Genomic DNA, 17,302 nt, shown 5'->3' on the forward strand with positions numbered 1-17,302 from the left:
TGGTTCTTAAAGCACATTTTGAAACAGGTAGCATCTGAAGTAGTCTTACAAGCTACTATGGCAATTCCTGTATTACTAAAACAAATTTTTTAAAAAGGGGTTCATGTAAAATGAACAGTATCCAGTATATTTATTTAGATATGCATATGCTGTTTTTGTAGGACATGTAAAACTTTTCCCCTAGAAGCTATTTGCACAAAGAAAATCTTAGGCTCCTAATGTTTCTTCAAGTAATAGATTATATACCATTAATTCTTAACATTTATAAGAACATGCTGTTTCACCACTTCATTATATACAAACTACAGACTGCATCTTGTCTGATTTAAGCTTGGAGAGGATGAAAAAGTAACATGCTTAGTGATACCAAGTCAATCAGCTAGACTTGAGTATCATCCTGAAAGTTGCAGCTTCACAAGAAACCTAAAACTACAGAGCCACTTTGTATAGCTGAGCATGCAACTGTGCAGCAAAACTGACCAGCGCGGGATAATCCAGGACAAGGTAGCAATCTTGAGCATTATACTCTAGGTCCTCAAAAAGCAGTTAGATACCAACTCTGAACTTAAGAAGCCGGGAGTGTTTACGAGAAACAGGCAACGTTCAGCAGAAAACATCCTCTTGTTAAACCACAAGTTGCGCTATCTGGGTCCTAATCTTACAACTCGCTTGGGCAGGAGGACTAGAAATCATCCATGTGTGTGGAGGCAAGCCCTGGCAACGGGAGCTCCAGATGGAGCTGAGCTGCTTGACTGGGGCTGGAGGAGGAGAAAGCCTGGGAAGCAGCGCAGCAGAGCGGGTTGTATACAGATGCGCAGAGCTGGAACCTGTACAATTTTGGAGGGCAGCGTAGCTGGGACGCAGACCTTGCTCACATCCCCACTGCACACTACAGTGCAAACAGAACGTAAACACTGTTTTCAGCCCTCCCACAGGGGACATGTAATAGCTTTCAATGCTGGGCTTCGAGTCGCCCACCACTGGGGTTAAACATGGCCATCTTTTAATAGCACAGAGCCACGCTAGGCAGCGATTTCGGAGGGTGACTGAGGAAGTACACAGCTTCCAAACTGAAACTGCGGGGAAAAATTGATCTAAGCAAATGCTAAATTGTTCCAAATGGAATTAAGCAGTGACAGAGACTTGCACTCTTTACTTGTACAGAAATAAACACTACCCCAAGAGAAGCTGCTACCTGGGAAATAGCAAATCTTGAAGATATGAAGCATCTCTCTTCCACCCCTCTTTTTCCCCTCAATGTAGATTTAACGAATCAATTGCTTGACAAGACAATCGGTTAATATGAAAAGCACTAGCTTCAAGCTCCCTATCACCAGGATCATCTTTCTGATCTGTTTTGAGAACACTTAAGAGTGTTATCCTGCCTTACAAAAAGGAATACAATAAAGCTCCTTTATTTTCAATGTAAAATATTTTAAGAAGGGTATTCTACACACACGGTGGTATTTCCAAATACAAAGAAATAGTCTAATGTTTAAAAATTTATTTTTAAACATTAAAGGTATAGAATTTTTTAGTGCTTATTATTCTATAACTATGCTGTCTTATCTGTTCATCAACATTTTTTAAAATTACTAATGATTCTATGTGCCCATGGAGATCAGATCAGGTCTCTCTAAGTGAGTTTATGTTCTGAATTAAAAAATGAAAATAAAAGGATCTCTTTTCCATATATACACACAAATACATACACATATACATGTATACACATATCCCCCTATATGTTTGGCCCTATAAAAGGCCAAAGGCATAAGCCACTTGGCCTTACATTCGTTTTTAAAGCTATCAAAGAGGGAATGCTTCACATGATGTTAACACTGTTCAATCTAGCTGTATCAGTGTCATGTACAAAAACTTCATTGAGGAAGGGTATTCTCTCTCTCTCTCTCTCTCTCTCTCTCATTTTAAACTCTATTCTCTTTATCCTTGTAGCAGTTTTCTGTCTATTCCTTAAAGTGAACCTTGCTTTGTTTTTTGACAATATATGCATGCATATGAGAGTATGATGTTCTGTCCTGCCCTTTAAGCTAATGGCGGTTTTGGCACTTGTACTGCTCCCAGTTGCTTTACCAGGCTGTGTGCACCACAGTGATTTAGGACTTGGGCAGTGCAGCAGATGCCTGAACTATGCACATCAGAATGACTCTGAACAGCACTCAAGTCAGAACACGTGTATAACAGGCAAGTGCTGCCTGCATCTTTTGATTTCTGTTTAAAAATCTTTTAAAAACAATTTGAGATAGAGTAAGATGCACCCACAAGACAGTTTTTTCTTGTCAGATCCAGAACATTAAACTAGGAACAGAGGGGAAGCAGCAGAAAGCTGTAACACTAGTTCTACCCAGCAAATATGTTGTTTCATTGGAAAGCTCTCACTGCAATACCTCTGTAGTTCAGCTGGCAGAGAGATGCCACCTGTAGTCTCCCACTGCTGCAGATCAGCATGAGACCTGCAAGCTTATGTTGGTCTAAGAGGAAAAAAACAAAAACCCCCAAACCAATCCCCTCCCCAAGGGAGATTAAAATCTCACTGTGCGCATTTTGCACGGTGCATGGGTGAACAAAATAGTGCAAATTAAATTGCATGTTTCTTCACTTTGGATCCAGTTTTCCATGATCTTCTAATGAAGATTTTAAATTCTTGGGACAACCCCAGTTATTCCAAACTCCTTATACTTCAAAGGAAAGCTACATTTCCAAAAAGCTTAATTACAAAGTAAGTGCTCTTGGTTACCCCAAGCCTATATTCATAAACTTATTCATCATTATCTGGAGATGGTGGGTAACCAAACTTAGAACATAAACACTGCTAGGCCACTGACAAAATTCAGCTTTTCTCTGTGAGACTGCATTTCAGGTAAATGCTACAAGATCCCCTCTGGACCATCCAGAACATATCACAGCAATTACTCACAGGCTTTCCAAAATCTCTTCATTTGCACAGCATGGCTATTTCTGCAATAGTTAATGGTTTACATCCAATTTCACATGAACCTACTAACTGGATAGGAGCAAAACCAGAATCCAATCTGCTTAGATAAGCTAAAGACAGAAAGTCTTGACTGGCACACTATTTTTTTCAAAAATAACAACAAACTCCAGGTGTTAAGTAATTTCCACAACAGTCTGAGTCAGCATGGCATGTATCCTTTAGGAAAACCTTCACAGCACTACTAAAGAACATTTTATGAAGGCTTTCTCAGTCTTATGGATAAATCAGCTGCCCCAGCTTGTTTGATTTTGCCTCCATTCAGGAAAGGAGAACTACCATCACACTTGTTGACAAATAACTGCACTGAAGATATTTGAGCCCCATTATCAACTTTTAACCTTAAATTACAGAAAACTAGCAAAACCCCATGTATTTAGTTTGCCAGCTGAGTCAAAAAGACAGTAACCTCAAGTTTACAGCAATAATTCAGACATACTCTTTCAGTTATGCTGGATAGGGCAGAAGCAAATTGCATGGAGTCTACCCACTTCATGGCTGCATCCAGCTCTTTCAAGGAATGCTTTGATAGGCCAAGGGTCTAAGCTCTAAGTACACTTCAAAAGACACAAAGAACTAATTTTTTAATCTTTCAGTTCCCCTTAGCCACACACATCTGTGAGGAAATGAACAAAGAGGAGAAAGAAACAGAACACTCTATAATTGTATATTAGCATTGGACAATTCTCCCATTATGATATGGAAACCAGCAGTATTATTCTCTATGTTCTAGAATAAGGCAATTGCTAATAAACCACAGTTTATCAGAAGTTGATAGTTTTATCAGAATACTCCAAAGAACTTAAACTCTGAACAGATTAAAAGCTGTATTTTTAAAAAAACCTTTGTAATCTTAGAAAGCAGCATACTATTGAGGCACAGGAGTTTTAGTTCTCCTTCCAATTGGTAGGAGCAGTTAACCTTATTTAGAAATTAAACTCAACTTGATGTTGTAAGAAGCTGCAGAGGGAAGGCTGAGACAGAACAAGACCACATGGCTTCAGTAGATGGAAGCCTTGAATCACCAGACCAAAGCTCTAGGTAGCTGCATTTCACATGCATATTACACAGAATGTGGCTGGTGAGAAGCAAAAGGAAGAGGACAACAGCAGATCACCCTGAAAGGAGTGAGTAGAACATCTTGGATGAGCAGAGTGAGTTGTGTGTGGATGAACAGGGCAGCAAGATAACAAGAATTGATGAAATATATCCATACTGAACGGGTAAGTCTCTTTGATTTCAATGGCTCCCACTGGCAAGCCTACAAACTCAAACGAGGCTTGAAGAACACTGACGAGAAAAATCAAAAACTTCACATCATCCCTCTGTCATGAAAAAAGTTATACTTGAACTGATATAAAAGCCAACACTTCTCTGTGCTTGCCTAATTCAACCTGATTTTATTATTCAAGCCAGGACTATAGAAAGGGAACAGCTACTTTTCCGCTAGTGCTTCTAGGCACTTTTACTTCCACATGCTCAGGAACCAGTGATAACTCACTTCTAGGCTCCATAAACTGCAGCAGATAATTCAACTGATAGTAAGAAATGGAAAAAAGAATTCACAGGAAAAGCCATTTTAAAAACTTATATGCTGTCTAAATTTGGAAGCAATTTAGGTCACATCCTATTTACTCAGTCACAGAAACAATTATCTCATTGAGAGATACTTCTCTCATTGAGGAAATAAAAAGCTTCGGTTCAGAAGTAATCCAACTACAGTACTTAAGAAATGAAGTAATTTAGCTTTGTTAAAAAGCAGTTGCAAACCTCTTTCATGGAGGTCTTCCGAGTACCTTATAAAGGGCAATAAAGTTGAAATATTCAATATATCCATGAACGGAATTCATCACAGGAGAACAGTTATACCAGTACCTTTTTCTCGTATACATCTTGCCAAACAATGCCAGCAAAGAACTTGTGTTGCATGATCTCCTTCGCATCATCAGGACCACCGCCTAACCTGTTTGGAGTAAAATAAATATTTGAGTATAGCTATTTTTCCTCATACAATTTTCATAAAACAGTAGTGACGAAGTTCTGAGTTTGATGTTCTAGCATTTGCATTTTGCACGCGTTTCTTGTACAACAGCTGCAGGAACCACAAGTCTTGACAGTCTATTTTAAACAGTTCCACTGTAAGATTTGAAAACGTACTAAGAAATCTTTAGTGGTATAGAATTAAGGTTTTCCTTAAAACAAAACACAACACTGCAAAAGATCTGGCCTTCAGAAGTGATGCTGTATTAGTGACTGGAGCAGATCCTGCAAGTAAGAGGTCTTTAATTTAGGAGAGCGCTAAGAAGTGACCACCCCTTACAATGCTTATGATGCCAGCAGGAAAATTGAACTTGAAGAGTAAAAGGAGGCAAGAATTTTTAAGACAAACTGATTTACGTAATCTGATTTAAATTTCCATTAAAGAAAACAGCTGACAATTGCAGTGATGATATCACATTGTATACAGATCCTTTGTCCTCCTTGGCTTCAAGGAATTACAAAGGGTATTTTATTGACTTAGGGTATATCAAGATAAAACACTTACTCTTAAAAAAAAAAAAAAGAAAAGAAAGAAAGAAAAGGGAAAAAACCTCTGTCCACACAGCTTACAGATGCAATCAGTGTAGTTGCAGTTTTGAGTTAACAAATGTTTGAATTTTGCTGTAGAAGTTAAAGTGTTCTCTAGAAGATTGAACCACATCTTCACACAAAGACATGCACTGAGAGAAGGAAACACATCCTGAATAATCAGCAGGACAATTGCTTTCAGGTAACAAGGTTAAGAGATGCTCAGGATTTTAAATGCAAAAGGTACTAGCACATTCATCCAGGCTGACATGTACTATTTGAGCGTTCAGTGATTCTTGGTACATTTTTCTCTAATTCCACTGGCAAATTGGGAAATTATCCCTATTTTAACTACCCAGAACTGTGTCTCAGAGATTAAGGCTATAACTATGCTGCTAAATAGAAAAGGGACAATGACTGTTCTCTGAATCTGAAGCCAAGCAGCCTGGCCTCATCCATGTTACAAGCACTTGGCCCTGGATCTCCTCCATGCCACATGGTGAGCCTGTGGTCCTAACATACTGTTATCTGAGGGGGGAAGAAAGGAGTTCAGTTCAAAACATCTGGAATAATGTCAAGGCTGTGCTACTGCCCATCAGAGCGATAATTAGACTGAAACAGAGCAACTGGGACATAGTAGCGGGTACACAAGTACGCCTGAAGGCACAATGCCTTTCGGGACAGTGTTGGGCAACTGTTTATAAAGTGGAGGGAGTCAAACACGGTGAAGTTTTGCCCATACTGCCTGTTGGCAATGGATCCTGGTGTATGCAGCCCTCTGAATCATGTCTGAGCGCTATTTTCAGAGAGTACAAGTCAGCACAGGCCACAGCTGTACCAGAGACACAAGGAAACAGAGGTGACTAGTAGTTTAGAGTTCATGCATGCTTCCTGGTCCCATTTTATTTAGTAGTAGAGTAACCTAAGGGTTTTCCTTATATTCACTCAGAAAATATGCAGTATAACAGGGAACTGATCCCAAGGCTTCAAGGCGCAAAGCCCTGGGAAGTTGCACTTCCCCTCCCTAGGTCAAATCCAAGACCAAGCCTATGTTACCCTTGAGCCTTGAAGGCCAAGACAAGCTGCCCGATAGCTTCACCATCTGACTTATACCATGTTACATGACTGCAGAGTAGCCTGGAACAGAGACAAGCTCCAGGGTAGCCTGGGAACAGAGACAAGCTCTGCAAGCAGTCATCCCTCTGCTGGTTCACCACAGCTCTAGAGGCTCTGCCAAGTCTATATCAGACTCCTCGTTGCTTCCCCAGTGCAGATGAAGATCTTCACTGAAGGAGAGGGGGGAGCCAATTAATCCTTTCCTTCTTATTCACAGATGTCACCATCCTGCACTCCTGCATTAAAGTTCAGAAATTATGAAGTGAACATGAGCTAAGAACAACCCAGCGTTTTGCAAAAATTCACAGAAAGGCTGGCTGATTGCAGCCATATACAAGTGCTTTGGAGAATATATTATCTAGTATGAGCCTTCGCTCCAAGAAGGGCAAATACACACCCAGGGAAATGCTGAGACACACCCCAGATGTCGTACTTGCCTTTTAAAAATCCATACTACTAAAAAAAATCCATTCATACCAAATGCAAGAACTACAATAGAAAACCCAAGTTTTGGGTGTGAACTTATTTTGAAATACACCTGCTTTTCAGAGACTTATTACAAAAGGACCTTCTCAAGGTAAACTAAATTAAGTCAGCCCCTAACACAACAAATCATTTCCAAGAAACACTGAGAATTAGGAAGAGTCCAATCTTGCAAGCAACTGAAGAAAAATGCAGCATGGAAGTCTTGAAAAGTTCTTGTACAATAAAGTTACTTGCATTTATGTCTTCAGACACAACCAAGAATAGCATAAATAGGACTTACAAAGAGGCCACTGAAGTCTACCATATACAAAGAAATATTACAGAAAGTGAAGCAGCTAAGAATAAACATGAGAAACTTCTGTCTGGATCTCCCGACTGGTAACAACCAATTACTACATTTTTACAAGGGCCACATCCAAATTTTCAAGGAAAACTCTCAAGTTTCTTTCCAGAAGTGTTGCAGAGGCCTGTTCTGCCCTGGCAGTAGCCTCACAGTTCCCAAGCACCGCGGGACACAAGGAGAAGAATTCCTCCTTCTCCCTGTGTGAGGCTGCTGAAACTCACTGCTCCATGGGCACCTTCTACTCACACATTGCCCCAAATCAGTATGGGCCTGTCTCATTACAATCCCCTCTGACACTACTCCTAAATTTGGTTCTATGGCAATTTAAAACATACCCACTGAGCTCAAGAAAACCAATACTGCAAAAGCTGTTTGTGTAGGGTGAATTATGCACCTGTATAATCTGCCTTTATGAACACAATTAGGAAGGAAACTAGTAACTTATTTTACTATGGCTTTTACCCTCATAGGCCTTTAATAGCAACATGCAGGCATTTAGGAATTGCATCTACATTCCTTTCCTGTGACCAGTATTAGGCACCATGGAGAAAGCAGCTCTGCTGGGGTTCAGTAACACTAGTTTGTTAAATGCCAGTTTGCAAAGAAATAGCTGTATTCTACAGCTAAAATTCACATATACACAGCCTTTGGGGCTTTCCTGTTCAGAGATTAAGGCTTTAGGAAAACCTAATGCAACCCCCACCTCCACGCTGAACATTACTTCCCCGCTTCTCTAACAAGATGCATGTGAAACAGAAGCAATAACCCTGCAGCACTGGAAAAGCATCTCCTTTCTCTGATTCTTCCTAAATGGCAAGATCCAAAAGCATCATGAAAGTAAAAAGTGAAACAACTTGTGATAAACACCACTCAAAAGAGTCTGAACATGGGGGTGGGGAGGGGGCAGCCTTACAAAGGGACAGGGAACACTAAGGCATGGAATTAAATCGGACATAACTAGAAATCAGAGAAAACATTTCAAAGTTCCTTCAAGATTAAAAAGGGCTAAGATTCAGAGTTTGCTACACACCTTTTTGCTGATTGCACACCCACCTCCACCCCTCTAAATTCAGGTAATCTACACGGACAGTTCTGACTCATGCCCACTTTTACATGATCTCTATAGTCAAAGAATAATTAAAGTACTTTAAAAACTTTGTTGTTTTACATATAGAAATACACTATAATTACCTCCTCCCATCTGACATATGGCAGAAAGTAACAAAGGAGAATTTCAGGTCACATTAAAAGGAAACGTTTGTAGAACAGCTTTTTCCTTCTTAGGAAAATGAAGGCTCACATTACAAGATTAATAAGTTTATATCAATCCCAAAAGAAACTTCAAAATTCCTTTAGTCTTACAAAAAGGATTTTATATGACCAAATTTAGAAAATAGTCTTGATTAAAAGCAGAACACAATTTATTATTCTTCATATTTTCTCCATACGCTTATGAGCTTGAAATTGAACTATTATTGAAAGTGAAATACTAAGATTGCTCCAATATTTCCAGATCAGGCACAACAGGTAATTTTAAAGATTTAATTCACTGATCCAGGTCAAGACTCACCAGTTCCTAGGTATCTAACTCAAAGCTTTGTCAAAACCAAGCTTCATGATATCAACTTTTTCTCCCCACTCCTGTTAAGACTTACTGGAAGGGAAAAAACCTCCGGGTTTTATTTTCCTGGTGCTTTTGGCTGTCTCCTGCGTCCCACTTAAGCTTACTAGCAGTACTTAAATGCTGCCAGTTCTGCTGGTTTTGGCTACAGACAACATTACGACGACACCAATTTCCATCAGGCGCTTGGCTCTGCGAAGGTGGGGATTTCTGTGGTATTGCACGGTGGCTCCCCGAAGCATCACCAAAGGGCTAACGTCAACTGGACTGTTACACACGGTGACGATTTAACTTTTCACTGAATGCATTTGTAAGACTATCTGGCTGTTTTTCTTAATACAGCTCCATGAACTCCCTCTGAGGCAATTGCCAAGCACTCTGGCCCCCACCCCAGCACACAGACCGCATTGAGAGCGCTGACTTAACGAGAAAAACCATAAAACTGCAAGGCCAGGATTCGTGAATTCTATCCCTAGCACTTCTGCCTCATTGTTTCCAGTACTGCCCAAAACACAGAAGTGCAGTGGATTTGCTGAATGATATCTTCAGTTAAGAAGTTGGGTGAATGGTGACTGGTGAGAAATCAGTATTTAAGAACAGTACACAACTCCAAAAGCTTGAGATGCACCAGTGTAATTAGCAAGCTGCAAGCGCGTGTGCATGCTTGTCTACTCTATAGTTATTTTTATCAACAGCATGGAAATCATCTGTCCAACAGATCAAAGCATCATTGGTTCCAAGCCTGCTGAAGATGCATGTGAAGAAGTGGCTATTTGTATAAAATGAGCATATTGTGGAGTAATTATTGGCATTGGAGAAACCTTGTAATTAGAAACAAGTGGGCCTTCTTTGTTTGTAAACAAATTACATTTTGGTTCATCAGAGATGCTCCTTTAAGAACAAATCACAGCAGATGCTACTGGTATTTCCAGTGATTGAAAGGCCCCACCTGAATAAGCTACAAAAGGGTCAGGAGTCCATTTAACCCAGTGCATTTCTGGACAGTAATCCTGTTGGCACAGGCTGCAACCACATTTGCAGAGCACAGTGCCAGGGGTGGGGTTGCTAATCAACTATACAACCTTTTCCTGGAAGTCCCATTGCAACCCCTGCTCAGTTCAAGAGGGGCAAAACTGTTCCCACTAGTACCAGCCTGGCTATTCTCCTATCTACAACTGTTCCTGGATCCCCATGTCACTACTAAGTTGAACCATCTGGTAGTACAAACCACAAATTTGCATCACAAGCCCCTTCAGTAGCATTTTCTATTAAAAATAGTAATGGAAATAGTCCACAGTGATGACAAAAATCCCTTGCTTCAAGTTTGTGAGAAGCAGTAAAAACAATTTTCATAGTATGTGTGTGCATATAGACTAAACAAACACCAAAAACAGACCAGAGCACTGTACCCGCACCTCACCTGAAAGATCTCCTTGTCAAGGTCCATTTAAAGAGGAGAGGTGCAGGATAGGAGATCAGAGGTAGAGTCATGATTCTGGGTTGACAAGATGACAGGTTCTTAAACTGGTGTTTATTTTAGTGGGATGGTTGATGTTCTTTTGGACCTTGTTCTCTTTCTTATTTATTAGCCATTAAGAGTTGGGGGTTGGGTTTTCTTTTATATGATAGATTGCTATCATAGATTACTTTTTAAATAAGAAAGCAAATTAAAACAGTGTATTAAGCATGGTACCCACTCCATCACAAACATGGTACAAACACCACCACCTACTGTCCAAAGCAGGATGCTAGATCAATGGCACAGACGCAACAGAAAAATCCAGAAAACAGCAAGCAGCAGACAGAAGGTGAAAGCAATTACTAAAAAGCATCTTACAGCCCAGAGGCATCATATCAGTAATTGTAACCCAAAGCAAATTAACCTTGCTTTGTGCAGGGCTTTAGTTTTGGGTTAACAGAAGCCATAATATTCTAAAACTCTGCCTTCTGATTACCAAATTTGCTTGCTGTTGCTATCTGCAGTGTCAGCTTATGTCATAAGTTAAAACAAAAATGAATAGGTCTGTTTGCTACTTTTCTCAGTTATTCTTGATAGATAATTTTGAAGTGCTTACAAACAAAATGAGGATTTTTCCTGAAACACTTCCCTCAACTTTAAACAAAGAAAACAGACTGGAATGTGTGCATATGATAGCCCTTTGCATAATAGCATTCCAATTTTTTTTTGTGATGTTGCTACGGGTCTTTTATACAGCAGCATAGAAAGAAACTGTTTAAGTCACTGGCCTTGAGAACAGCTCCTTTTCATTGACATGCCTCTAAATAGCACGACTTTTTTTTCTTTGCACAGACTTTAAATAGAATTATTTTTATTTGGAGGTTTTATTTTTTAAATGTTGGTATTTCTGAGGGCACATGTGTTTAAAAATGCAAATATTAGAACAACTGTCTCACCTTTGCTTAGGATCTTTCTTCAGCAAACCTGACAAAAGGGATTTTGCTTCAGGTGACAAAGTGCGTGGAAATCTAATCTCCTCCATGAGGATGAGTTCAAAGAGCTTTTCATGGTCCTGATTGTAGAAAGGGAGCCGACCACACATCATTTCATACATCACAACTCCTAAACCCCACCAGTCCACTGCACGACCGTAGTCATTATCTTCCAGCACCTGCAGAAGTGTAAGGAAAGGGCTTTAGAAAACACTCCCGAATCAAACATGGAACTCAAGGAACAAACATGGAACTCAAGAAGCAAAATTTACACCAGTAAATTCTTGTTCTTGCATTTCATAGCTGAATCTCAGCACAAATATTTGCAGAAGATCCCTTTGAAAACAACTGACCCACGTTCACCGATCAGAAGAGAGCATTGCAGGAGAGCAAGAGGGGAAAAAGGAAAAAGAGCAAGTACATTATGGGAGATTCCCTCTCCTATTCCCTGCACCCTCCCCTCACATTACCTCCATGATAAGCACAACCTGCTGAAGCCTAAAGGCTAAGAATGGTTCCCACTTTACAGAGCCAGCTGTTAAATTCTCATTTATTCATTATAAACTGTTCCAAATGGGCTCCCATAAAAAAAAAAAAAAAAAAAAAAAGTCATTTGGGGGAGAAGGAACTATCAACCTATTACTTCTGAAGTGACAAACCATACAGTCATCTCTGTATTAACCTGTACCCACCCGACAGGTCACACTGCACATCACGAAAGATCACCTGCAAATACCAAAACAAATCACTAATCCAAACTAAAGATCAAGAGCCACAGTGCTGCCCCTAACATTTGACTGAATGCAAAGCTGTAAAATGGCAGCCAAACCGTCTCAGAAAACTTCCCTTCCTCCAGCTCCCTCCCCACAAGTGCTCTGCACTTGTGCACCGTCTCTAAAAACGTCTTCGTTTGCAGCCCTCTAACGAGGCACTGAAATTGCCAGTGGGGCGAATGCCTTTCAGTTCGCACAGTGGGACAAGCACAGCACCCTTCGCTTTTTCCTTCTCCAAGGCATTTCTTCCTAACAAACTCCAGTTACTGCAGGGACTCAGGATCCCAGCAGCGCCCGGCTGCAAGCGCTGTAAAGCTGCATTTCTGATCGTCCGAAGGTTGCAGAAGAGTCAGGAGTGTTTTGTGACTTGTGGGCGTCTACGCGGAGCTGATGTTACGAGGACTTCTCTAGACTTAATGTCTCCTCTGCAGTTGTCTAGCTGACACGGTCTCATATTCCAGATTCTGTCCTCAGGTTTTAGTTGTCATCTTTACTCTTTGTACAGGTCTGCAGTCAACTACTTAGCATTGATAGGACTTAAAACCACCACTGTGCTACCATCATTCTTGCTTTTTGTATGGCATCCGTATAAACTCACTTTACATTGATATAGTTCAGAATATTCACGCTTAAAACTAAAAGACCGAAAGAGCCAACTGAAGTCAGTGCAAATTTTCTCCTTAACAGCAGCAATATCTGAACCTCTTTAATTGTTATAAAGGTTTTAGGCACAAAAAAGAAGGATCAAGACACTCTGTGTAACAACTGCTTGCACTCTGCCTCCCTTTATTCTCTAATTATTCTCCTTAATTATCTAAATGAGGGAAAGGGCCTGCAGTAAAAATCAAAAGGCTGCCAGGTATTAGATTACCCCACATAGGTCTATTTACAGCATCCCCTGCCGTATGATTCACACCAAACGACAGCTGGCTCTACAGCTGCCCCATATATGTATAAGACGGACACAGCTGCGGGGCTGCCAGGATTCCCGGAGCCAGCCTCATCCTCTCGGAGGAATCGCAGCCCTGCAGCTCCAGGCGAGATTGTGTGACAACGCGGTTAGCCAGACTTCTGAGTCACCCCCTTTCAGGGAGCGCTTCCTGTCCACGCTACCCTGTGCTTGGCTTACCTAAAATAAAATAGACACATAGTCTTCGTTTAAAAAAAAAAAAAAAAAAAAAAAAAAAAAACACTAATCCTGTTGCAGGAAATACAGGAGGAAAGAACTGGAAGAAAAATGCTGCAGAGGTCGTTTGTATGTACGTAACAAGTGCTACAGGTACCTTCAAAAGGCAGCAAGCAAACGTCAAACACTAATTTAGTCAGGGCAGCAACACTCTATTACAAATCAGGTTACTAACTAGAACTCTGCATCCTTCACCTCCACTACACTGCTAAACCGAATGTAAGATGCTTATATCTTTAAAGTGAACACTGCTTTATCCCAAATAGCACGTGGGCATATTAGTGATTGCACAAAACAGAACAATGGTGTTAAAGGTATACCATTAAAAAGTAAAATTATTGCAACATGCATGATAGCTGGGAATCAGTAAAGTAACAAGGTCATTTCACTCACATTAAAGGATGATCAGTTCATAACAAGCAGCTCTAGACTGCTGTGAGATGGAAGTTGAAAGAGAAGGCACGACAGCTGTAAACATCACAGTCATTGATATATCTGACACATCAAAGTTGACATGGCTCAGTCACTGTCATCCATGCACAAGATGCCAATATGAACCTAAAAACAACTATGCAACAACTGTACAAACATGCTGCTACATTGGATTCAAGTAATAGATACAGACAAGGAGATCTCTACTCTTAAGGATGTATGACCTTAAACATACAGAGTACTTACTCGCACACAATTTCCAGATTTTTTGCATGCTATCAACCAGATGATAAAAAGCCTTCAGAATTTAACACTCCAACTCGCAGATGAGATTTGCAAGGGAAAGAGCTGGGGTTATTAAAAGGATTTGTCCTTAAGGTTTTAGATGAGCCACCTCATTACAAATATTAAGAAAAAACCCAGCAAATAACATGACTGAAAGAACAACCTAATATATCTGCACAGGAAATCCCCACATTCCAACTCAAGAAAAAACAAAACCAAAACAATATTTTTAAGTCTCACAAAACCTTTTATGAGAAACTGAAGTTCAGCTACTATTTTTTTTCCACATTGCTAATTACTCCCTGCATCAGTGATTCTCAAATTGTGATGCATGGACCCCAATTTAGATTCCCTGAAGACTTCTGGTGATCCAGGGAGAGCAGCTATCACAAGACTGGCTCCACCTCCTTGCTACAAGATGCTTTGACAGGTGCCCACGTTCTTTGTCATTATAAAGAGACTGGAGGCCCTCGAAAGCAGCTGAGAGTTAAAAACACAAAGCCCCTAAACAAAAAGCAAAGCATACAACTGCCTCCACTGCCACTACTACGCAAGTGAAGAACTCCAAAGCACTGATCAGCAAAGACAGCAGCTCTCAGTAGAAATGTACCTTAACCACTTTGGCTTTCCACACTTTGTACCTCTACATACCGTCACCGAAGACAGGTTTGCGACGTGCAGTTCTCCCACCTTGGGCAAAGGATATGGTCTGGGTGTGCCTATAATGTATATTCTGCTGGCAGTCCAAGACTTGCTCCTGCCTGTGCTCTGAGCTGGATGGAAGCCTCACAGCTATGGGCAGCAAAGCGCCCACTGCAAGGCAACAAGCCCTTCTGCAAGGCATGGCACATTAGCTCGGCCTCAGTGCCTTGCCAGTACAGCTACTCTGCCTATAGACAGCTCAGAGCGTGGGCTGCGTACACTAACATCTGCCTGCAAAATACCATTTATGCACATCCTCTGTCGCACAATTTCACTTTTGATCTGCCCTCAACTTACTCACTGCCGCAACACCACCTGCGTTGCGCAACTTGCAGTAGGAACAGTTCTAGGATGAAAGATACACACACACTTGCATTTTACGCTTTGCAAAAAAAGCTTCAGCGCAACAAGAAAGCTGCAGTTTGGAGATTTAAGTCCCATGCTTGGAAATATTTGTGTTGAAACAGAGAAGTTCAACATTAACAGTGAGGAATATCTCAGACTTTTAAAGTCATGAAGCGATCAGCACTTTTAATGCGCACGGTGCTAACTAACGGAGGGCGGAGGGGGAAGCAGCTTGCTTCTGACCTCCTGAAATGCATGCCACTTCATACTGTCTTCAAAGCAATTCACTCTTTGACCAAGTCCTGTCAATAGCTTTCAACTAGGCTAATACATTGCAAACATAAATTGCAAACTACATATTAATCAAGTAGCATTAAGTGATTTGAAAGATTTTTAAATTAATTTCTGACACAAGAAGCAAGTGGCATTCCAGTAAAGTGTACATATTCCTTAATGTGGAAGGTAAGTGCTACCCTGTCTGAAAATTATCATACTTCTCTGTACTTAAGTGCCCCAGAATATGATATATAAAATATTTTAAACTATGTGTTGTTATATAATATTAGTTACTATATGAACAGATTACAGCATAGGAATTACTCTGTACCAATACTGCTATTGTAGACAGCATTTAAGAGTATAATTTAGTACAATAGCCAGCATAAGCATACCTCTGGTGCAAGATATTCTGGAGTGCCACAGAAAGTCTTCATTGTTGCTCCATCCTTTATGCCCTCTTTACATAGTCCAAAGTCTGTTATTTTTATGTGTCCATCTTTATCCAGCATAAGATTTTCCAGCTGAAATGAAAATCCAGATGAAAGATACTATTAAAGATAACATAGTGTTGCTGAGCAAGTCAATAGAAGACTTGAATTTCTGCAGTTTACAACCTTGTTTTTACTGGGTTCAGTAGCAGCTACCAAAGAATAGTGTGAATATATATTTATTCAAACAAACACACGCGCACACACACACATATATATGTATGTATTATATATATAATCACTTTCCTTAGCTCTTAATCGTTCCTTAAAGTTTGTAGCCTGCCATCTTTGTGAAACTACCACATATACAAGCAAGAATACAAAAATTAAATATTGCATTTATGCTTTTAAAATATTAACAACAGAGCACCAGATTATTTTAAAAATTAAGCATTTCCTCCCAGAATTTCGTCTTTGCTCTTTACTCTAAATGATTTTAGAGAATATTCTGTTCTAGAACAAGACATCGAGACATTTGCCAAAAAAACCTTGTACAAGAGGATCACTTTATATTGAGTACTCAATACTTATCCTAGTCTGCACCCCTAATTTCTGACAAAGCAATTCAGATTTTAGTACTGACTTTCAACTATTTCCAAACTAAAGCGCACTTTCAAGGTCATGTGGGAGACAAAACACCATCAGGAATCTCCCAAGGCACTTTGAAATAGCCTGAAAATATTATGTACCACCCTCCATTTCAGATTACTCCTAAATGAACTACTAGTATCACCTCCTCCTCTCCTTAACAGAAAAGGAATTCTGTAGTTGCATTTTCCCAAAGAATTTCCATTTGTTAGATAGAGTTTTCTTGTTTGTTTGGGCTTTTTTCCTCTTTGCTTACCAAATCAGCAACTTCAAGCTTATCCAACTTTCTAACTGCAGGCAACTACTATGAGGACGGTGCTGCACAGGACATTGCAGGGAAGCACAACATCCACACAGTACAAATTCGCATTTATCTGACATGACACTAGATGAAGAGACCACGATTATACTCCACCATCACTCAGAAACCCCACCAAGGTTTCCCTTGGAACATAAGCAGTCAAGTTTAAAAGCAACCCACATACCTCTTCATAGCCTCTGAAACACTGCCAGTGTTCTGAGAAATGCATTATACATAGAAGTTTGATTATAAAAGCTTTTAAACTTCCTGTAAAGTCAAATCCAACAGCTGCAATAACTGTTGCGTAAAAATTCAGTCACAAGGTTTT

At 40.1% G+C, this 17,302-nt stretch overlaps 1 protein-coding gene across 5 annotated transcripts in view; it reads right to left on the reverse strand.

Moving 5' to 3' along the window:
• Positions 1-17,302, reverse strand: part of AKT1 (AKT serine/threonine kinase 1) — a 75,029-nt gene that overhangs the window by 2,444 nt on the left and 55,283 nt on the right. For all 5 annotated transcript variants that reach the window (XM_062577083.1, XM_062577079.1, XM_062577081.1 and 2 more), the window contains 3 exons: positions 15,990-16,118; positions 11,560-11,774; positions 4,886-4,973 (listed from right to left, as the gene is read on the reverse strand). In XM_062577083.1, the coding sequence (XP_062433067.1) occupies positions 4,886-4,973; positions 11,560-11,774; positions 15,990-16,118 (432 nt within the window). The remainder of the gene's footprint in view (positions 1-4,885; positions 4,974-11,559; positions 11,775-15,989; positions 16,119-17,302) is intronic.

Source organism: Rhea pennata, chromosome 5 (genome assembly GCF_028389875.1).
Source record: "Rhea pennata isolate bPtePen1 chromosome 5, bPtePen1.pri, whole genome shotgun sequence".
NCBI classification, from domain to species: domain Eukaryota; kingdom Metazoa; phylum Chordata; class Aves; order Rheiformes; family Rheidae; genus Rhea; species Rhea pennata.